This window comes from the organism of the source record quoted next, unplaced genomic scaffold (genome assembly GCF_019419815.1).
Source record: "Pyrus x bretschneideri cultivar Hongxiangsu unplaced genomic scaffold, Pyrus_bretschneideri_v1 Contig63, whole genome shotgun sequence".
Lineage (NCBI taxonomy): Eukaryota > Viridiplantae > Streptophyta > Magnoliopsida > Rosales > Rosaceae > Pyrus > Pyrus x bretschneideri.
In genome coordinates, this window is record NW_025999802.1 from 1,810,795 (window position 1) to 1,831,805 (window position 21,011).

The 21,011-nt window shown below is 41.2% G+C and overlaps 5 protein-coding genes across 10 annotated transcripts; 2 read left to right on the plus strand and 3 right to left on the minus strand.

The window, feature by feature from the left end:
* The first annotated feature begins 788 nt into the window (after window positions 1–788).
* Window positions 789–1,883, plus strand: LOC103947163 (putative fasciclin-like arabinogalactan protein 20). Its single transcript, XM_009358021.2, has one exon. It carries the CDS (start codon window positions 789–791, stop codon window positions 1,881–1,883), a length of 1,095 nt encoding a protein of 364 aa, XP_009356296.2.
* Window positions 1,884–2,161: 278 nt separating this feature from the next.
* Window positions 2,162–3,947, minus strand: LOC103947045 (pentatricopeptide repeat-containing protein At1g71060, mitochondrial-like). The gene has a single exon (XM_009357883.3). It carries the CDS (start codon window positions 3,910–3,912, stop codon window positions 2,341–2,343), a length of 1,572 nt encoding a protein of 523 aa, XP_009356158.2. The 5' UTR covers window positions 3,913–3,947; the 3' UTR covers window positions 2,162–2,340.
* A 422-nt stretch (window positions 3,948–4,369) lies between these two features.
* On the minus strand, window positions 4,370–7,204 carry LOC103947046 (beta-glucuronosyltransferase GlcAT14A-like). The gene is made up of 4 exons (XM_009357885.3): window positions 6,348–7,204; window positions 5,648–5,723; window positions 5,439–5,554; window positions 4,370–5,341 (listed from the first exon to the last, which is right to left on the minus strand). The coding sequence occupies exons 1-4, from the start codon at window positions 6,829–6,831 to the stop codon at window positions 4,827–4,829; spliced, it is 1,191 nt and encodes a 396-aa protein (XP_009356160.2). The 5' UTR covers window positions 6,832–7,204; the 3' UTR covers window positions 4,370–4,826.
* A 1,037-nt stretch (window positions 7,205–8,241) lies between these two features.
* LOC103947047 (ELL-associated factor 2) lies at window positions 8,242–11,087 on the minus strand. Its single transcript, XM_009357886.3, has 4 exons — window positions 10,762–11,087; window positions 10,308–10,654; window positions 10,156–10,198; window positions 8,242–9,017 (listed from the first exon to the last, which is right to left on the minus strand). The coding sequence occupies exons 1-4, from the start codon at window positions 10,877–10,879 to the stop codon at window positions 8,491–8,493; spliced, it is 1,035 nt and encodes a 344-aa protein (XP_009356161.2). The 5' UTR covers window positions 10,880–11,087; the 3' UTR covers window positions 8,242–8,490.
* A 243-nt stretch (window positions 11,088–11,330) lies between these two features.
* On the plus strand, window positions 11,331–16,370 carry LOC103947048 (ABC transporter G family member 7). Of its 6 annotated transcripts, XM_009357887.3 has the most exons (12): window positions 11,342–11,694; window positions 11,808–11,998; window positions 12,101–12,251; window positions 12,405–12,537; window positions 12,664–12,865; window positions 13,148–13,424; window positions 13,745–13,876; window positions 14,191–14,411; window positions 14,961–15,173; window positions 15,304–15,388; window positions 15,717–16,020; window positions 16,092–16,370. In XM_009357887.3, the coding sequence occupies exons 1-12, from the start codon at window positions 11,422–11,424 to the stop codon at window positions 16,100–16,102; spliced, it is 2,193 nt and encodes a 730-aa protein (XP_009356162.2). In that variant the 5' UTR covers window positions 11,342–11,421; the 3' UTR covers window positions 16,103–16,370. The 6 variants fall into 6 exon arrangements, 2 of the variants coding, with proteins under 2 accessions (XP_048428978.1, XP_009356162.2); XR_007254028.1 differs by lacking the exons at window positions 15,304–15,388; window positions 16,092–16,370 and adding an exon at window positions 14,550–14,643 and having other exon boundaries at window positions 11,331–11,694; window positions 15,717–15,931; XR_007254027.1 differs by lacking the exons at window positions 15,717–16,020; window positions 16,092–16,370 and adding an exon at window positions 14,550–14,643 and having other exon boundaries at window positions 11,331–11,694.
* The last annotated feature ends 4,641 nt before the right edge of the window (window positions 16,371–21,011 follow it).

Below are 21,011 nucleotides of genomic sequence, written 5' to 3' on the forward strand. Positions count from 1 at the left end.
TTCATCCCAGCTTTTAAAAAAAGTTAAGTTGTCCCAAACGCAGCCTTACTGATCGAGGAAGACAAATTTGTATGTTGATTTCACCCAACTTCACGTATTTATTAAGAAACTCTTTTAGAATACGCGATTGTCTATATTTTGATCCCAACAAACCTCACAGTAATTTTAAAATAAATAAAAAAAAAAAAAAAAAGGAGACAATTACTGGCAAGCCACGGTTATCCGTCCCTTCTAGTGGCCGGGAAGACTCACAGAGGCATTTCAACCTCCTCCTGACCACAAGTCTAGCTTCCACACCAGCAACATGTTTCAAATCTTGACCTTCAGTATTTAGTTTAAAAGAAATCTTGCAATCCATCATTTACCATTAGACCACCAATTCGTGATTAAAAAGGAATCTTACAGTAGTCTTGACCAACGTGGAGAACTGCCCTAGTCACTGACGGGAGAAAAAGAAACTCTACAATTCTCTAAAAATCTCTCAAATTCGGGCAACTTGGCTATCATTGGACTTGGCCCATTAAGCTCGATCCAAACAAAACCATCATGGTCTCAGCCCATTACTTGTCAATTAATCCGCACGACAAAACTCCCTAAACGCCCTTAACTAACTTTTCGCTTCCCTCCCAACCTCGACAAATCCCATACCTCCACGTGTCCCAACTTAACCCGCCAAAAACAACCTCCCCTTACAAATTCACACTCCGAGTCTCCGACTCTGCAAACAAACCGTTACTCATTTGCAAACCAATCCTCCCCAACTCCAAGAAACGAAAAGACCTCCGTCAATGACCGCCTCCAAGGTCCTCCTGTCTTTCCTTCTCCTCGTCCTCTCACTCTTCTCTCTCTCCTCCGCCCTCCACACCCAAACCCTCTTCAACGCCGCGGAAATCCTCTCAGATTCCGGCTACACCTCCATGTCCCTGACCCTCGAGCTCGCCTCCCGCACCCTCCTCAGTTCCCGCTCTCATTCCCTCACCATCTTTGCCCCCAACGACGCCGCGTTCGCTCACTCAGGCCAGCCGCCGCTGACCCTCCTCCAATACCACCTCCTACCCCTCCATTTCTCTCTCCGATCGCTAAAGTCCCTCCCTTTTGGCGCCAAGATAGCAACTTTACTCTCCGACCGCACTCTCACCGTCACCACTCTGCCGTCCGATCACCGCTTCTCGCTCAACAACGTCACCGTCACTGCTTCCCCAATTTTCGATGATGGGTCCCTGATAATTTTCGGAATCGACAGGTTCTTGGATCCGTATTTTCGGATTTCCGGTCCTATTCAGGGCTACACCCCCAAGAATCTCGGTTGCTTGGCTCCCAAGGAAAACCCAGATCAGACGATGGATCTCAGAGACGGTTACGTCCCCTTCAACGACGCCTCCGCCACCCTGAGATCCAAAGGGTGCTCTGTCATGGCATCGTTTCTTGAACTACAATTTCATGGTTCTTTCTTCAAGTTACAGACGATGCTGACTGTGTTTGCTCCGTTTGACCAAGTTCTGATGAACCGGGTCGGGAACCTGACCGAGTACTCCTCCATCTTCCACCGCCACGTGGTGCCCTGCCGGCTTTCTTGGAGTGATTTGGTGAGCTTGGATGATGGGACGGTTCTGAGGACTAATCTGGTGGGGTTTTCGATGAATATCACCCGCTCCGATGACGTCTTGAAGCTCAACGGCGTGTCGGTTATCTTGCCGGAAGTTTACCACAATGGGTGGCTTATGGTGCACGGAATAAGTGAAGTTCTTGATGTGCCAGAGAGAACTGAGGAAACAGAGCGACCGGAACAAGTGACTGTGGCTTCACCTGAATTTGGTAACAGCTCCCCTGCCAATGAGAATACGATTAGTCACAGCCATTTCTTTACTTACAGGCATCCATAAACAATCTTGCTAGGGTTTCCTTTGATTCTGGTTATCTCAGTTGAATGCCTCGGTTTCTGTTAATGCTAGCTCTTTCTGCTCTTCAATTTGCGGAGTTAGGGCTCGTGGCTTTTTTGGATTTCTAGATTCGGCATCTTTTTTTTCACCATGGTGATGTAAATTTAGGAACAAATGATGAGCATATGAATGCAATGTAAATCTGTCAGTTCAGTAAACTTCATTCCGGTTCATGTTTGAGAATTCTGTAAATGTGTTTCCTGAAAAGATTTTCGATGTAGTTTTCGAACGTTGATCTGTGCAACTTTCGTTTTCTGATTTCCTCCAAGTAATATGCAACGTTGTCAAACAATAGTACCACAATTTGAACACTGGATAAACAAAAATAAGCTCCAAAACTCTAATACATCAGTCTTTAGCTGCCATCACTACATGTAGAATGGCTCTTGGATATTACTCTTTAGCGCAACCCAACTAACGGAGTTTTCCTCAGTCTGTCAATCTTCAGACCCAAACTTATCACAACATCCTTTCTTCCCCCGTCGAGCAGCGCTTGTTTCAAATTACTAAACAACTGTGCTGGAGGTCGAATACCGGCATCCAGCATCTCTTGAAAGTACTTGCAAGCGTCATCTAACTTATTCCCATGACACAAGCTGTTAATCAATGTGGAGAACATGTGCATTCCCGGCAGGACTCCTCTGGTCTTCATCAGATCCCAAACCTGCATTGCCATATCGACGCGCTCCTCGTTACAAAACATCCTCACCATGATTTCATACGTACTTACTGTTGGCTCACAGCCAGGCTCCCTACTCATTTGCTGGAAAATGGAGTAAGCTTGTTCGGTTCTTCGAGCCTTTGCCAAGTGATGCAAGATTATGTCGTAAGTTCGGGCATTGGGACCGATTCCACATTTCCTCATCTCATCCACCACCCTAAACGTATCCTGCATCCGCATCGACCAGCAGTAAGACCCCACAAGAGCATTGTACGTGGGTGCCTCCGGTACGAAACCACTGGCTTTGTTCAATTCAAAAAACTCAAGGGCTTCACTCAGCCTCTTTTCAGAACCCAACCCATTAATCAAAATGCAGAATATATGAGGAGTAGCCTTGATATTCTTTGCCTCCATCTCGCGAAACAACTCAATCGCTTCATCGTACTTCTTCGCTTTACAATGTGCATTGATCAGAATAGCATATGTCACAACATCCGGATCAAAACCCTCGTCCTTCATCTCTCGATAAACCTCATTCAACCTCAAAAAGTTCTGTTCTTGGCCCCATCCTTCCAATAAAATCGTGTACGACTTGATATCGGGTTCAAACCTTCTCTTCTTCATTTTATCAAACACCTCCTGTGCTCTCTCAACCTGCCTCGACTTGCTCAGAGTATCAATCAATCTATTGAAATCTGACCCTTCCACCTTCATTCCAAACTTCGCCATCTTCTCGAACGCATCAATGGCTTCCTTAACCTTCTTCGCCCTCGCATATCGCCGTGAAATCAGTGCGAAAGTCTCTTTGCTCAGCATCCCATTGATCTTCATTTCATTCACCAATTCCCACATCACCTTGAACTGCTTGATCTTACCCAGAGCTTCGATCAACGCATTGTAGCTCTCCGTGCTGTGCTTAAACCCTTTCTGCTTCTCCGCCCACCGGAAAAACGAGAGCGCGAGGACGCCGGAGTTGCTGAGCTTCTTCAAGACCTCCACCACAAGCGTCGGCGACGCCTCGACTGAAGCGCCGTCGAGGAAGCTCTCGATTGGGGAATTAGAGCTTCTGGTGGATAGAATTTTACAGATTTTCTCAGCATCTTCTGAGACTTCGGGGTTTTTGAGAAGTGGGGTTTTATCACCGGCGTCATCTATCACTAGGGGTTTTTCCAGACCGTCGTGGATTGCTCTGTGAAAACTAGCAGTGCGGTTGCAGAGGAACCCAGATGGATTTTCGGTAGGGAGTGTTCGATTGCGAATGAAGTTTTTGGATAGTTTTGATACAAGAGGGAAAATTCGGGAGAGACCCATTTGAGAGCCCCGTGAGAACCAAGAAGCTTTGGTTAAACGGCTATATTTTGTCGGGCGTTTATTTTTGGCGGCATGACTAAATTCTAATTCTGATTAATCCCAACCGTTCATTTTATTATCACAAATAAAATGAACGATTCAGTCTATAATATTTGTAGAGTTTATAAATGTTTTGGTTACAGGTGATATTAATTAATAAATAGAAAGGTGGAAGGTTTAGACACGAGTCACGGAGATTGAAGAAGAAAATCAATTAACACGACAATTCACCAATTACACCGTTAATCAAAAAGGTAGCGCTATTCACATATTCCCTTACTAAAATTTGTCTGTTGATCTTCCTCAATTCTTTCGATCCAACGGTCGAAAATTGAGAAGAGTGTGAGAAGTAAAAATGAACGAATGGAAAGCACCACCCAATCAAAAATGCAGAGCAGAAAAAATTGGCAACAAAATCAGAGGTGAAGAGATTCACTATGAATTTAGAAGAAGATACAACCTATTAGAGTTGAAAGAATGAATCTTTGATCCAACATTCAAACAGGTCCGAACATAACCCGAATCCGAAGCAGAACATACAACATCATGGAATGGCAGCACAAAAAGAGGGAGAGCCTCTTATGAACTCGGTTCCTCAAGCCTGTCAGTGGCCATACCATCGATAACAGCCCGCCATGCTACGGTACAGCTCAATACCTCAACCTAACTCGCTATGTTTCTCCCTTCTACTCTGCCCCCACGCCCCTTTATAAACAATAGTCAAGCATGAGACTGGAAGAACCTAGAAAAAGAAGTGTGTTCTTAGGGGTCAAAAAATGTATCCTCGCAGTTGCCAATCTTCCAAACTAATCATCGAGTTTAGCTTGCTGGAAAACCACACCGGGTATCTGGAGACATTTTCAATACAGACATCTTCATTGGCATTGATTTGTTTGCGCATTCCAGTCATCGAGAAGGTTAGTAATCGAGTCTTCGAGCTTCTTTGCTTGGGGCCCAGGTTTCAAGATATTAGCATCGCCCCATTGAGTGCAAGGATCCATCCACCAGCTTCTCCAGCCTGAGCACCATGCCCCCGGGGCAGCTTGATTTCTCCCACGCTTGAGGATCTTTTTATCAACCATGTCCAGCACACGGTCATCTTTCTTGAATTGTCGGGCAAAAGCAGCTCCACTTCGAGCCATTTGATCAAAATCCAAGGTGTTGAGAAAGAGGGGTTCCATTTTCGGGGGAGTGTCCCAGATCATGTATCTTAGATCACTGTTCACAGTAGTGTTCTTGAACTCTGGTGAATTGCATATAACTGAATGGAAATATCCTTCCTGGGACAACATCACATTTGTAAAGTACATAAGCAGGGTCCGGGGAAGGTTATCCCAACCATTAATGCAAAACTCCAGAAATGATCTGCTCAGGATGACCCATGGGGAACCTGCAAATCAGGAACGAATAGTTTCTAATTAGCAGTTCAACGCGTGGACAGCGTATCCATATGGGCAAATCTTACATAAAAGTGTGTTAGACTTTGCCTGTGAATACTTTAAAAGCATCAGGGGTTTTCCGCTTCTCTGTAGCATGAAAAATTTGGCTCCTTCGAGCTAGGTATATCCCTGGATCAACTACAATTGGCTGGACCCTGTACAACCTATATAAAAAATTTTAAAACACGGGTTCAGGTCCAACCAGAAATATGTTCCTCAGAAAACTAAAGCAAAACTTAGCAAAAGGGATGGCCTACTCTTTCCATCCAAGGTCACTGGTGTGATCAACGAAATTGAGATCTCTTCTAACAGAGGAGAACACATGAGACAGGTCTGAAAGTACAAAACAGAAGCAGAACTGAATAAGTTGGTCTGATTTGTGATTTATCAATAAAAAGTTAAAAACAGCACAATGAAAGCTATAACAATAACAACAGTAACAAGAACAAATTGGGCCATGAAATCTTCAAATAAGCCTCGACACGGAACAAGCGCACCAAACAAGAGGGAAATATGTCATGGCACCCAACAATGAAGTAAGTGAACCATCGCCTCCTTAGACAAACAAGCTTCACAGAATTGTCAAAGAGGCGCGCCACTTGCGTTGTCACTGCTGTACGTTGTCATATGTACTAACAAGGAATCTAATAAGGGACCAGAAAATACTAATGCCACAAGCTAAATTCCCCATATTGACCCAATTGAAATCGACTGGACTTTAGTGGAAATACAAACATCAAACACTTTCCCCAAACTGGGCAATGCCAGCCTCCCTCCTATATATAAATGGCTCTAACAAAAATGGAAACTTTTCGTATTATTTAGCCTACATATAAGTACTTCCCCAGATAATCACTTTCCCCAACCCAAGAGCCAGATTCCTTCAGTCAATTTAAACAAAATATTCAATAGTAAATTGAATTTCCCAACAAAATCCGATCTTTAAAATTGGCATACCGTCCTGAGTGATAAGTGGATAATCCATGGCGCTCAAAGTGACGAACCAATCCCAACCACTATCAACCTTCAAAAAAATCGCCGCCGCGCGCAACGTGGTGGCAATATTGGAAGACCCCATGTAAGTGATTCGATCAGGCTTGCCCACCACATCCACATTCCCAAATGCCTGAATTGCCGGGACAGCGTTGATAGCGGTGGCAAGACGGCGGCGCTCGTCTTCAGATTCGTCAGCCGAAAGATGCAACAAGTATCGATTCCGGGGATGGTAGACGGCGAGCAGCAGGCGGAAGATCCGAGCCCTATCGCCTCGGCCGCCCCATATGTAGTAAGCAAAAGCGGGCGGGTAGCGAGAGCCATGCTGGACAATTGAAGGGAAGGGTTTGGGGGAGCTGAAGGCGGAGATGGAGGAGAGGAGGAGGAGGAGGAGGGAGATGAATGTGGCTGAGAAGAGCGTAAGGAGCCATTTCTTCTCAGCTCCCATAGTGGGTCGGTTTCGATGGCGGCTCAGCTGGCTGTTGGCGGTGGAGAAACTGTTTGAAGATTGGGTCTTTAAAGATTGGGCCGCAGAAGAAGCAACAGTTTTCAACTATTCGTTATGTGTTGGATCAACTACCGTGAAATTTCATCTCTCTCTCCATAAAAATTGCTCTCTCTCTGTCTAACAGAGCGAGGGTTAGGGTTTCCAGGTCGGGATTTTATTGTGACGAAGAAGAAGAAAGAGTTGATCGATTTCTTCCCAGTGGAGCTTTTGATTTGTTTGATTTGATCTCATAAAAGTGCAAGTTCACACTCTATCTGTCTTTCATTTTAAATTTAATTTCTCAGGTGCCCAAAAATAAAAAAAACATTGGAAGTGATTAACATCCGACGCTCGTCAAATGGAGCGTGGCACTCGTTCTCTTTTTTTCCTAGGTACAAAATTGCCAACAGGATCCTTCACATTTACGAGGATTTTGAAAATTCGTGAATCGTATTTTTTTATTATGCATTGTGTGATCAGTTTTTATTAAATATTGTTTGTATTTAATTTTAAATAAAAATATTTAAAATAATTTCTGACCATACGATATACGATGAATAAACAAGATTGACGGATTCTTAGAATCCTACAAAAAGGGCAAAAATCCGAATTCACTTATTTGTACAGTACGACAAGCGTTTGCATCCACCCCTCGCTTTTGGTAATTTCACTCGCGGGATTTGCTAATTCCACCGCGAAAGCTGAAGCTAAATAAAATAGCAAATTTGGTGGGTGGAAATAGAGATCTCCAAATTTGGTGGGTGGAAATAGAGATCTTCAAATTTGGTGACCTGTATTAAGCGATGCGATTTGGGTTTTTCAAGTATTGGCAGGTTCAAGATTGGTGGGTTTTATGACCAAAGCATAATTGCCCTTTTTAAGGACTAACTATAATTATTTATGGATTAAGGAATGTCATGAGCAATTAAGAGCCATTGACGATAAATTATTATGATACAGGAAAACGAAAATATTTTTCGTTTGTCGGTACGCTAAAAAATCCCTCCAGAATAATAACACTAGCAAGTTAGCTTTTCAATTTTAAAACAAGACAAATAATGTTAATAAAGCTTAATAAGATGCCGATGTTGTGTCATCTGTCCAGCAAAATAGCGAAACAAACTTTCGTAGGTCCAGTAAAAGCTTCACAAAGGAACGTGAAATCGAATGTAATCAAAATATAAAGGAAGTTTTAACGAAATGCCCACGGTACTGTTTACTTTAACGAAAAATCATATTTTTACACTAAAAAATCTAATCTGGTATTATTCACTTTACCATTTATTTTATCCTTATCATTGAAACTCAAAGTTTTCAAACCTTTTTCATTAGTTTTTCTAAATATTAAAAGCTCCAAGCTCTTGCTTTTTATGAATCAAAATTTGCACGTTCTTTTATTGTCAAAATTTTCAAATGAAATGTTGAACCCATACAAAGGTATGGCTTATGACAAAACTTATGCGGCATCATTATCACGTTCTCACAAAATAATAGCATGTGTAAATAACATTACGTATTATCTTCTGTTTTCTTCGAGCTCTGGTTACCTGCGTAAACATCTTTGGGACTGTTGACTGCCTATGACAAAACTTTCCCGAAAGATTATAGTTGCCTGATGTCTCAGATGGAGTTGACTGAATCGTCATCGCTGCCTGCATTATTACCACCACCATTTCCGCTGCCGCTGCTGCTGCTGCTCCCACTACTACTTCCGCTACTGCTGCTCTCACTTCCGCTGCTACTTCCACTGCTGCTACTTGAACTAGAAGTCTCGGTTTTCCTTCCTTCTGCATTCCCCTCGTCACCAAAAATATCAGTGTGTGTTTCCCTTCCCTGGGTATTCATCACCTGGGCTCGAAGGGCTTCTGCAGCATTTGGCCCCTTGTCAACTTCATCACCGCTATCATCTACATCAGCAATCTCATTGTCACTTTCATTCTGATGGAGCATATTGATATCAAATCCAGCATTGGCTTCATCTTCAGCAGCATTCCCATCGTCTGGTGATATACTACCAAAAAGGTCTACAATATCTATATCCTGGTGTTCGTCGTCAACTTCTTCATTCTTAGGGCCTGGCGAGGCAGCAGATACATTTGGTTGATCAGATGGGTAATCAACCACACCTTTACTGGCAGTTTTCGCACCTGTCGATTATGAATAAACATAAGGATATACGATAACCGTGCAAACAAAATAGTTAAAACAGCAGCTGCTTCATTAGCTTTGGGACAAGACGCTGCAGAGAAATAAAGACATCAGCAAGATAGAAACTTTCTACTTTAATGTTTTCAGTAGACTTCTAAAAGGCAAGATGAAGGTCATGTTAGCACATACATAAGCATGCCAAAGTAGTACGACAGACAATTGGCGACTGATCAGTCATCATATGACCAAGAATCTAGCTACCCAATTGCTTCCCTCCGATTAATTCAGCAAAAAAACAAGTAAAAAGAAGTTTCTTAGAGTCCAGGAAAAACTAACTGCTTAATTTTTGTAAAGTCATTCTTGATTTAAGAACTAAATAAATGGATAAAGCTCGGCCCATGAACACCTCTCCAAAGTTTTCAAAATTTAAATGGGGTTGACATAGTAACATCTAAGTTGGTAAACTATTGCAGTACAAACATAGTAATCACATAAAAATTAACATGTAAGATAACCATTGGGCAAGATTGAGAGGACCCCTTGAGCCGCCCCAAGTGAATATAAATTGGGCTTGGTTATCTCAAACACAGTAAAAGGTATTGAATTGTGGATCTCTAAGTATCACATCAAAATTGTGCACCGAAAGTGTATTGCCACTGGGTAGTGAAGAAATTAAGCACCCCAGTCTATAACACAAAACAACTGATCTTTACTAAGGAGAAAAAAATGACAAGAAGTTAAGTTCGAACAAAATGGACTCCTCCTCTTCACTAGGAAATAAGTAAATGCATCGAGATTAATTCCAACACAAATATCATTATACGAAAAGGTTTTGAATTTGACTTTGTCAGTACTTATTCATTGCAATACCAAATCGCGATCACAATCAAATTCAGAACAAGTAAACATTATCAGAGAACGCATGGCCCGTACTGTTCTAAATTGCATACAGAGCTTCATTTAGTGAAATGCTACTAAAGAACAAGCAATGTCTACTCAACTTTAATCATGGAATTATGAAGTTTAATTTCGATCCTCTCAAGAGATCGAAAAGCATTCTTTGAGAAGCTAAAAATCCGATGAATACGCTTATTTTGAAAACAAAAAAGAAAAGAAAAAAGTAGCATGAAAACGAACCTGGATTTTCAGGCACGCCAACATCTATCCGTTCCACCTCAACCTGATGAAACAGAAAACGAATCAAAAGATTGCAAATTTCAGCTGCTTTTCCATTAACCAAAACAAAAGATTCAATCTTCAATCATAATTTCCAATAACCAATAACTCACCGGCACGGCGGGGAATGCAGTTCTACCAGGATTAAACTGATGTGATAGCTTGGGCGCCTTGCCTACTGGAGACTGCTGCGGGTCCACGGCCATACCAGCCGCCGATTCCCCAGGCTGACGATCATGACGGAGCTGCTTCACGGCGCGGTGAAGCCGCTCCAACCGAAACGTCTGGCCGTCAAAGAACAAAACGGCGTCGTTGTCCTTGTACTCCTCGCTGCTCCCCTTGAACGTGACATTGGGTTTCCCCAATTGGTTGTTCTGAAATTCGACCGCAACCCTATTGTCCTTGGACTTCTTCAGAGCCCCGTGCTTCGTCTTGTCGATCGACGCCGGTTTGAATTCATCTGCGGGCCAAAAATCAAAAGAATCGAAAGGAATTAAAAAAGACGTGGATTTTCTCCCCAACCAAACAGTATAGGACTGGATATGATAGGACGGGATAAATACTTACATCGGAGAGTGCAGTACTTGTTGGCGGAGTCGTCTTTGAAGGAGGGGCCGAGGGTTAGGTTGTACCAGCGATTGGACTGGGGGCCGGTCTTGGGCTCTTCCTTGGAGTTGCTCGCCATTGTTTGGTTAGGGAGAATGCTTCAGGCGAAAGGGAGACGGCGGAGGTGGGGCCCACACCCTGCTGACATGGCAAGATGATCGGATCGACGATGGCAACTCAGGTGGAGTCTGGAGCGGAAAAGGAATCCATTGTGGGAGAAGGAGACGACGACGGATGGTCTCCACGGACAGCAGGCGTGTTTACAGTTTGCTGGGGACAACAAATAAATTCGATTCGCACCAACCCGACTCGGACGGGTTTGGGTAGGATTATGCGTGGAAGACTGGAAATTGAACAACCCAAATCCGTATATATTACCACCGTGTGTGTGGTGGGCTCACCCAAATGTCCGGCCCAAACCCCTCTTATCCTCAAAGGGGACACGCGTCGCTCATGGGAGACTCATTCTGTTAAACATTCTGGCAAACGACGTCGTTGGGGTTCGTACTCCGGATTTTATCTCTTTACTGTAAGCAGCGAACTCAGAACTCACAAGCCAGGCGTGAAGCTCAGCTCCAGCTGTAGCAAAAGAAAGAAGAAAATCGACAGTGGTTCGCTGAAATGGTTCAATCAGGCGGGAAAAATGTGGGCCAGATGATATTAGGCATCGGCGGCAGCGGCCTGGGCCAGGCCCTTGCCGCCGTCGCCGCAGCTCTCTTGCTCCGCCTCATCTCCGGCCCAGGCCCAGCAATCTCACCAGAGGCTGACGCCGGCGACGACTACACTGATGCGATAGACGACGAAGCCGAAACTCCGGATGTCGGAAAAGTGGTTCCGGTCACAATCCGGTGGCGCAACATCAACTGTTCCCTCTCTGACAAATCCTCCGCAGCTGTAAGTTTCCATCTTTCATCAATTTTCATGTGAAATTTCCCGTTTCGACCTGTTTGTTTACCGAGAAAATGTGCAGGCTAGAAGATTAAATTTCCTTAATTTTGAATGCTTAGGTCCGATTTCTGCTTAAAAACGTAAGCGGAGAAGCGAAACCGGGGAGACTACTGGCGATTATGGGGCCGTCAGGATCAGGAAAGACGACGCTGCTGAATGTACTCGCGGGTCAGCTTGCTGCGTCACCGCGGCTACGTTTATCGGGATTGTTGGAGGTCAATGGCAATCCTAGTCCAAACAAAGCCCATAAGTAAGCTTTTGTTTAAGTTTCATGGCTTGTTTTATGGTTTTTATTGGAATTTGTGCTGATTATATGGTTCTCATTTGTTTAATTTTGTGTTGGGGGGTTAAGGTTTGCTTATGTGAGACAGGAGGACCTGTTTTTCTCGCAGCTGACGGTGAGAGAGACGTTGTCTCTTGCCGCGGAGCTGCAGCTTCCGGAGATATCTTCCTCCGAAGAAAGATTAGAGTATGTGAACGGCCTGTTGTTTAAGTTGGGATTGGTAAGAATGCATTGATGACTGATTTTTTTGCTATAAAAATTTCTAGCCATGAGAATTTACGAATTTTGAACTTATTGGAAATGATTAAGGTACTGATTGTAAGCTTATTCAGTTCGTTTTTTAATTTTGGTTTTGTTTTGTTTATCACAATAGATTAGTTGTGCTGATACCATTGTTGGTGATGTGAAAGTCCGAGGAATCAGTGGGGGTGAAAAGAAACGACTGTCTGTGGCATGTGAGCTGATTGCAAGCCCCTCTGTTATATTTGCTGACGAACCCACTACTGGTAAGCAAGCCTCGATTGCTAGCATTTGCTGGAGATGGTCTCTTTATTTTCTCGTAGAAACAGGAAGCAGAACTTTTTACTTACATTGTTTGACACAATATACCTTCTTACCTATGTTGCTTCTAGGACTTGATGCTTTTCAGGCAGAGAAAGTAATGGAAACCCTTCGACAGCTTGCACAGGATGGACATACTGTAATCTGCTCCATACATCAGCCTAGAAGTTCTGTGTACAGTAAATTTGATGACATCGTGTTGCTAACAGAGGGTGCACTTGTCTATGCTGGTCCTGCACATGATGAACCACTAGCATACTTCTCTAAATTCGGGTTGGTGACTATATCTGGTACCAAATACTGTCTTTTGCGCACGTACCATGCATAGATATTAACTTTCTTCATTACAAAGATGTGGTTTAAACCTTAAGTTGGGATGATTGGACATTGGCTACGTAGATTTTGCAATTGGGACATGTCTAGGCAATATATTTTGTGGCCCAGAGTTTGATAAGGGTAAATATATTAGCCACATTCTTTTAGACAGGAAGATATCTTTCAATATGTGGCTGTAAAGTTGTGAAAGTTTTAACTAATAGTTGGTTTATCCAACAGGTACAATTGCCCAGATCATGTGAACCCTGCGGAGTTTCTAGCTGATCTCATATCCATTGACTACAGTTCTGCCGAAAGTGTCTACTCTTCTCAGAAAAGAGTAGATGCTCTTGTTGAATCATTTTCGCAACAAGCATCATTAGTTCTCTATGCAACTCCCATTACAAGAAGGGAAATTTCCAACAAAGGAACAATGTTCAACACGAAAAACAGAGTTCAGAAGAAGGGAGGTTGGTGGAGGCAATTCCGGTTGCTCCTAAAGCGTGCATGGATGCAGGTAAGACCTTTTGCTTTGTACTTAATTATTAGTCTCAAGAACAGACAAAAACAAGAATAGCTCAATGTGCATGGTAAATTAGTTCACTTTGGTTTAGAGATTGTTTTAGTTGTTTCCTTTATAATGCCAGACAAAGCTTTTTAAGAATATAACTCGTTATCAACCTAACACCCACACTTTTTAAGTAGCATGTTAGAACTCTACAGTAAGGCAGATATTCATCTGTGGAGGTGTGTTTGAACCTTGAATGATGAATTGGGCTGTTTTATGATTAAACTCCAGTTACTTATTCTGTCTGATTGACTAAACAAACTGATTAGGCTTCTCGTGATGGACCAACAAATAAAGTTCGGGCAAGAATGTCAGTTGCATCAGCAGTCATATTTGGGTCAGTTTTTTGGAGAATGGGAAGATCTCAGACATCAATACAAGACAGAATGGGATTGCTTCAGGTGTGAATTTTTTTTTTTTCTACATGATTTTGAGACCTTTTTACCTTTAATTTTTTTTTTATCAAGTGTGTGAATTGGCAAAACTGGCTATGAGCACTCTTGTTTTAGTTCCTGAATCAACTTGCATAGAGACACTCCTCGTTTCCTGCATTGGCAATCCCTTCTACAAAATTTGATTATATGATTATGAGCTTTAGATGTAAAAGAATGAAAGTTTTTTTATAAGGTGAATATTCAAAAAGTTTATTGAAGACCAATGTCTCTATATAAGTTTTTAACTTCCTTTGGTCCTACTTATGGATATTTTCTCTCAGGTTGCTGTAATAAACACAGCAATGGCTGCTCTCACAAAGACTGTGGGTGTGTTCCCGAAGGAGCGTGCAATAGTAAATAGAGAACACGCTAAAGGGTCTTATACATTAGGACCCTATCTTCTATCTAAGTTGTTGGCTGAGATTCCTGTTGGGTCAGCATTTCCATTAATGTTCGGCGCCATTTTGTACCCCATGGCTCGTCTTCATCCTACTTTATCCAGGTTATCTTCATCATTGTTATGAATGTCCAACATGAGATGATGTTCTGTAACCTCCTGGTTGCAGTATTATGTAAATTCTTCAAGTGAATATCCAGGTTATCGTCAAGTGTTATGTAAATTCTTTAATTTGGGTTGCAGTATGAGACGCAATTACCAATCTGGTAACCGTAACACAGAATCACACCTGCACGCACAATATATAAGGAAGCTGTCACGGCTCCCAATAATAGAGGCAATAAATCCCTTACCAGACATGTGGAAACTAATATCTGCCTAAGCATGTACTTGCCATATTTTAGACTGTATATTATGAATAAGCTGAGTGGTTTCCCTTTGCCAAAATTAATAGATGCATATCAGGGATTCAGGGTGATTGGGCAATCAGTAAGCGGGGAGTAGAAAAGGAGTTGGAATTAAAAATGTCTGGGTTCTGTATACCTGTATAGGATACTTACTGTTCATTGGTTGGTAATTTCTTTTTGCAAATTTTATTATACCACCTTATTAAGATTGATCACAAGGTTTACATGCAATTTTTTGGCCTTTTAGATTTGGGAAGTTTTGTGGTATTGTGACGGTGGAATCTTTTGCGGCCTCTGCTATGGGTCTAACTGTTGGCGCTATGGTTCCAACCACTGAAGCAGCTATGGCCGTGGGACCCTCACTTATGACAGTTTTTCTTGTATTTGGAGGCTATTATGTCAATGCAGAGAATACACCAATCATCTTTCGTTGGATTCCTAGTGTCTCTCTAATTAGATGGTAAGATCAAAGATCACTTGCCATTTTCCTGAAGGAAAGAAGTCCATTGATTGCTTATATAGATCATATGATACAATTAAGTATTGTCTCCTTTACCTTACGATTGTATAATTGCCTTGTACACTTTCAGGGCCTTTCAAGGTCTTTGCATCAATGAGTTTAGGGGTCTTCAATTTGATCATCAGCATTCTTACGATATTCAAAACGGAGAGCAGGTACAAGGAGGAACCTGTTTGAACTTTCAATAAAATGAACCCGTCTGCTCTTTATTAATAGAACCTAATACTATGTAGGAAGCATAGCCGTAAACCCTTCGCACTATTATCAGAATTTTTGTACTTCCATGTGTATGGTTCTTAAAATTAACACAGTATCGTTGATTGAGAAATGCTTCCTCCACAGCAATATCTAGCTATAGGTGTTGGGATTTTGCGATCAGTATCCTATCTCATATGAATATTTTTACTACGCATGAAGTAGATAATTTTGTCACTGATATTTTATATCTAAGACCTTCTACTCTGTTTCCTTGTTATTTTGCAGGCACTTGAACGCATCTCTTTCGGAGGAAGTCACATTAGGGAGACATTGGTAGCTCAAAGTAGAATACTGTTGTTTTGGTATAGCACCACTTACCTTCTCCTTCAGAAAAACAAACCGAAACACCAGCTGCTGGAGGCCGCACCTCTTGACCAAATCCAACCAGCGGTGCAACTTGAGCTCTTAAATACCGAACAAGATGAACAAAACGAGCCAAATGAAGATAATGAACAACCTGTAACAGTTGAAAAAGTCGAATTAAACCAGCCACCAAGTGAATCACCTCCGATTGACTTTGTCCTAGAAGGTTTGTGATTACTTAGGCATTAGTAGTGTTGTTATGAGATGTGCCACTATTTATTGATCTATTTCATACAGGTGCTAAGTAAAGGAGATATGTTAGCAAATAAGGGAGCCTCGTGCCTTTTTCTGTCCCAATGAGCCATATTTTCTATGAAACAAGACGATTGACGATGATTAATCGTGTTGCTGTATTGTATATCCAAATCAACTTAGAAATCATAGCTACCACCTTGCAGTGGATGAAGATGTATGTCTTTCGTATATGATCATGGCAACCGGGCGTCGACCGGTAGACGTATATCCGTGGGATCTTTTTCAGTATTTTGTGTCAAGAGAAAGGCATGATTTGCACTACTATCTTTCTATTAGTTCATTACTTATCTTGCAAAAGCTTTTCCATGTTATCAGAGTTTTCAATGTAATACAGATTAGGCTAGTTGGTTACGACAGCCACCACCGCACATTGCTCGTTTGAGCTCAAGTTTGAGTATCTGCCTCGGTAGACTTATTATAATATGTGTAATATATATATATATATATATATATATATATATATATGTTGCATTGGCATAAAAATTAAAAATTAAAATTAAAAACGTGCCTTTCATTCAACGCTACCTAGAAACGTCTATACAGCAAATCTTTGTAACATTGTCATGTCGCTGTTGGCATCCATCTCTTTATGTAGCTTCGAAGATTGAGTTATTCTAAAATACGGTGCTAAATTGATCAAACTGTCTTCGTAAGATGTGTATTAAGGCTCATTTGAAATTATTTTTAAAATAATTGAAAGCGTTTTAATAAAAAAATATTTTTAAAATCAATCATTAGTAAAAATACAATTAAATCTTAAAAAAGTATTTGAGTTCTTTCAGTTATTTTTACAGTTATTTTAAAAGCGTTTTCAAACGAGTCTTTAACTGATAACTATCATATGAGATCTTCCAACTTTAACCGAAAGTGCGTCGGAAAAGAAAATGAGATGGCGGCTGCTGACACGCATAAAAAACGGTTACGCAAAATGTATAAAATCAAAGGATTAGATTTGGTTTGCCGTCCCCATCACAACATTACTTCCAAAACAAGAAACTTCTTCGAGGGTTCAATCTCCTGGCTCCCCCCTATCCGCCAAATCATCTTCAAGTTCAATGAATCCAACCCCAAAAAAGCCACGCGCAATTTGTCACATGTCACTCCTACGCGGTCTCTCTCTCTCTCTCACATTGGTATCATCTATATATATGTACCTTGTACGTGCCTTGTTGGCAAACAAAAACATACATCAAACTTTGGAAAAGCTGCAAGCTTTGTAACCATGTCTACAGCAATGCTAATCTCTGCTCACCACCCAGCTCTGCCACCGTCGCGGCATCTCAATTCCGGCAGTAACCGAAAGACGGGGTTGTTGGAAATACGGCGTAGGCGTTGTCCTATGACGATTTCTGCGTCGTCGCGTGGTCATGATAACTACGACGGCAGACTTGTGGACGAGGACATGATTGTGCTTCGAATGCGAATTCACGACGCGGAGATGCAGGACGATGATCACCAACCGCCGTCGAACTGGATGCAGTGGGAGAAGCAATATTATGCACACTACAACTCGGACATCTGCGAAGGCGTGGGGTTGCTGCAATCCCAATTGATGAACACTAGGCCTAGCGTGGCGTTGGGAATGCTTGCTCTTGTTACACTCAGCGTGCCCGTATCCGCGGCCGCTTTGATGTTCCCGTTGCTGGACATTTTCAAGGGGATCTTAGACAATGGGAATATTCACTTTTAGTTCATGCATGCATGGCTTCATTGGCTTCTGTAAATAGATACACGTATTAATTATTTATTTAAAATTTTATTTTTTTGGAAAATCGATCGCTCGTGTATCTATATTAAATTAGTGTGTATTGTATAATGCTGATGAAACTAAATTTATAAACAACATTTGCAAACTAAATGACGTATCATCAATAGAAAATGAGCGTGTTTATCAATCATCAACTTTCACATTATTTAGCTTAACAAATTTAGTCTTCATAACATTACTAATTTGTATTAGTTATTTTTCACCAAAAACAAAATTTCATTAGATATGTTTCATATAGTGATCACTTGTGGCAAAGTTCAGGACATGCAATACAATCAAATTTCGACTCACAAAACCCTAATTAACTAGCCCTTAGTTTAGCGGTACTTTTTCCCGAACTTCAAACGAGTTCCTGATTCATCAAATAGCTTTTTATGGGCATCTTGAAATCATCATTAATGCCAAAAGTATTTTCCTTGTTTGCTATACGTACGTTTTTTGTTTTTCCTGGTGGGTGTTGCTGCTGCTGGAAATTAACTAGCTTCCTCAATTATATTAGGGTTCTAGTTGTTCTCAGTTAAGCAACCTGTAATTAACCAGTATATAATAAGTTTTGGAATTTGTATGTTCTTGCTCGTGGCTTCCACTTCAGTCTTCATTCGTACTTGTTTATTCAAAAATTTAAAAAAAAAAAAAAAAAACATAATTATAAATAATCAAGTTTTATGAGTACCAAATAAGTAACAATATAATCGCCGTCCAAGTCGACACAACCACGCCGGTGGGGTCTCCAAATTCAACTCCCAAGAACCTCCCCAATAATTTACAATATAATAAACGAAAGTTCCTTTCATTTGTTTATATATGCAAGGAAGGAAACAAGATGCATGTTAAAGCAAGCCTACCCCTAAAAATATAAGTCAGCATCAATCTATTTAATTCATTCAGTGAATAGTGATATACCTCAATAAATAATAATAGGCTAAATGCATTCACATCCCTCAAAAATGCACTGGTACAAAGTTTACAAAATGCGCTGGCACAAATGATCTTCATCCCTACAAAATATGCTGGCACCCAGTCCATTTAAAAAAATTTAAATTTTTTACAAAATAATACATAAAAAATAGTTTTAATTTCGGTTATGAGTTTTAACCAATCTCGTCACGCCACGTGTCATTATCCGAACGTAGATTTCAGCTAAGATTTTCAACCAATCCCAACACGCCACGTATCACTATCTGTTTACAATAATTTAGCCAAGATTTCGATAAGATTTTCAACCAATCTTGTCACACCACGTGTCATTATCCAAACGTACTATTTTGTGGATAGATTTCCGATAAGATTTTCAACCAATCCCGATAAGTCATTTGTCACTATCTGTTTACAATGATTTAGCCAAGATTTCGATAAGATTTTCAACCAATTACGTAGTGCCACGTGACATTGTCCAGAATCTCGTCCTTTCTCTTTTTGTCCATATAAACCCTACATCCCTACATCCATCCTCACACCAAACTCAATCTTTTTTTTTAGCTTAGATTCCTTCTACATCATTTTCAAATCTTGAGTTCTTACAATGTCTTCTTCAAGGAGAGTGTACATAAACAGTTTGAGGAGCAACTAAACAGATTGTTGGCACAACAGGAAGAATTGGTCAATCTTGAGGAAGGTGGAGGTGGAGATGAGGATTTCGCAATGGAGGAGGATGAAGATGATGACCATAGAAGGTAGAGGGCCTCACATTTCCGCCGTGTCATGGAAGGTGTGGGTCAAATAGCCAAACCCAGATGTGCCGTAAACTTCGATGAAAAAAAGGTGAAAGACGAGGTAAAGATCTCTTGGAAGATTATTTTATTCCCAACAGGGTATTCCCTGATCATGTTTTTAGAAGTCGTTTTAGAATGCAACGAAGTTTGTTCAACAAAATCATGAGCGCTGTTTGCAACCATGATCCATACTTTGTGCAAAAAAAAGATGTTTTTCATATTCTAGGTCTTCTTCATGAGCAAAAAATTATGGTTGCCTTGCAAATACTTGCATATGAAGCATCTGTAGATCAAGTGAAAGAGATCGCGAGGATGGAGAGAAATAACTATTATGGAGTCCCTGATGCAGTTTTGCTCTGCAATTGAAGCCCTATATACCAATGAGTACCTCTGGAAACCCACGCCAAGGGACATGCGAAGGCTTCTAAGGAGGGCTAAGATGTGAGGCTTCCTTGCCATGATTGGAAGCATCGACTGCATGCACTGGACTTGAAAAAATTGTCCAAGTGCGTGGCAATGAGCTTATGGCGACAGAAAATGAGCCAAAAGTATCATTTTGGAAGCGAGTAGTGTGAACCTATCATTCACACAACATAACATCTTCGATGAACTTCCACGTAGTCCTTTTTTTTCTAAAAAATTATATGAAAGCTTTGGTAAAAAATATTGAAAATATTGAAATGTGGTGTAAGGTGGAAGATGAGGGTTAGGTATTTATAGAAAAATAAAATAAATTTTTTCTGTATTTTTTAACAAATTTTAATTAATTTTTTATAAATTTTAATTTAGGTAATTAATCTGGAGAGTTGGATTTGAAAAAGATTCAAATCCAATAGCCTATGCGTTGACACGTGGTCAATGGTCATAATTCTGACCGTTGTGCCTTCTTTTTTTTTTTTCTTAATTTAAAGGGGAAAAATGTGGACTGTTAATCTCTGGATTGGATGGTCTAGATCAAGCCATGTCACTAGCCATTCGATGTCAAATTCAAAATTTTTTTTACCATTGAAAATCCAACAGCCTAGGACGGGCCACGTGGCCTCCCATTAGTTTGGTTTAGTGCGCCTGCTCAAGTGGGCTCGCCTCTAATTTCCTTTCGGCGACCTACGCCTGGGGCAAAAAAAATTTTAATGGCCTCCGACGTCATGCTGGCGTCAGCATGACGTCAGATGAGCCGTCCCATAGGTCTGTCGATTATAGGCTAGCTTGTGGTCTTGCTTGGGCTAGGGTTGAGCAAAACAAGGGAGCCCGGTCCATTTTTTGGGCTGGATGCCAGCCTATGAGGCTATGGTGGAACTGCTCTTAGGCAAATGTAACTTCTAGTTCCCGACTCCCTGTGCCAACTTTTTTTATTTTTTATACACGATATGGTTTAAGAAATTGTCTAAAATGATAAGAAATCAAATTGTAGTTCTTCCACGA

Bases quoted from the DNA above. Each gene is read 5' to 3' on its own strand.
- LOC103947047 (XM_009357886.3), bottom strand. From the start codon at position 10,879: ATGGCGAGCAACTCCAAGGAAGAGCCCAAGACCGGCCCCCAGTCCAAT. The intron at 10,655-10,761 runs GTAAGTATTTAT...TTTGGCCCGCAG, and splicing joins CAAGTACTGCACTCTCCGAT to ATGAATTCAAACCGGCGTCG. The intron at 10,199-10,307 runs GTGAGTTATTGG...CTGTTTCATCAG, and splicing joins CTGCATTCCCCGCCGTGCCG to GTTGAGGTGGAACGGATAGA.
- LOC103947048 (XM_009357887.3), top strand. From the start codon at position 11,422: ATGGTTCAATCAGGCGGGAAAAATGTGGGCCAGATGATATTAGGCATC. The intron at 11,999-12,100 runs GTAAGCTTTTGT...TGGGGGGTTAAG, and splicing joins AGTCCAAACAAAGCCCATAA to GTTTGCTTATGTGAGACAGG. The intron at 12,538-12,663 runs GTAAGCAAGCCT...TGTTGCTTCTAG, and splicing joins TGCTGACGAACCCACTACTG to GACTTGATGCTTTTCAGGCA.
- LOC103947046 (XM_009357885.3), bottom strand. From the start codon at position 6,831: ATGGGAGCTGAGAAGAAATGGCTCCTTACGCTCTTCTCAGCCACATTC. The intron at 5,724-6,347 runs GTATGCCAATTT...TTGTACTTTCAG, and splicing joins TCCACTTATCACTCAGGACG to ACCTGTCTCATGTGTTCTCC. The intron at 5,555-5,647 runs GTAGGCCATCCC...TTTTTTATATAG, and splicing joins AGTGACCTTGGATGGAAAGA to GTTGTACAGGGTCCAGCCAA.
- LOC103947045 (XM_009357883.3), bottom strand. From the start codon at position 3,912: ATGGGTCTCTCCCGAATTTTCCCTCTTGTATCAAAACTATCCAAAAAC.
- LOC103947163 (XM_009358021.2), top strand. From the start codon at position 789: ATGACCGCCTCCAAGGTCCTCCTGTCTTTCCTTCTCCTCGTCCTCTCA.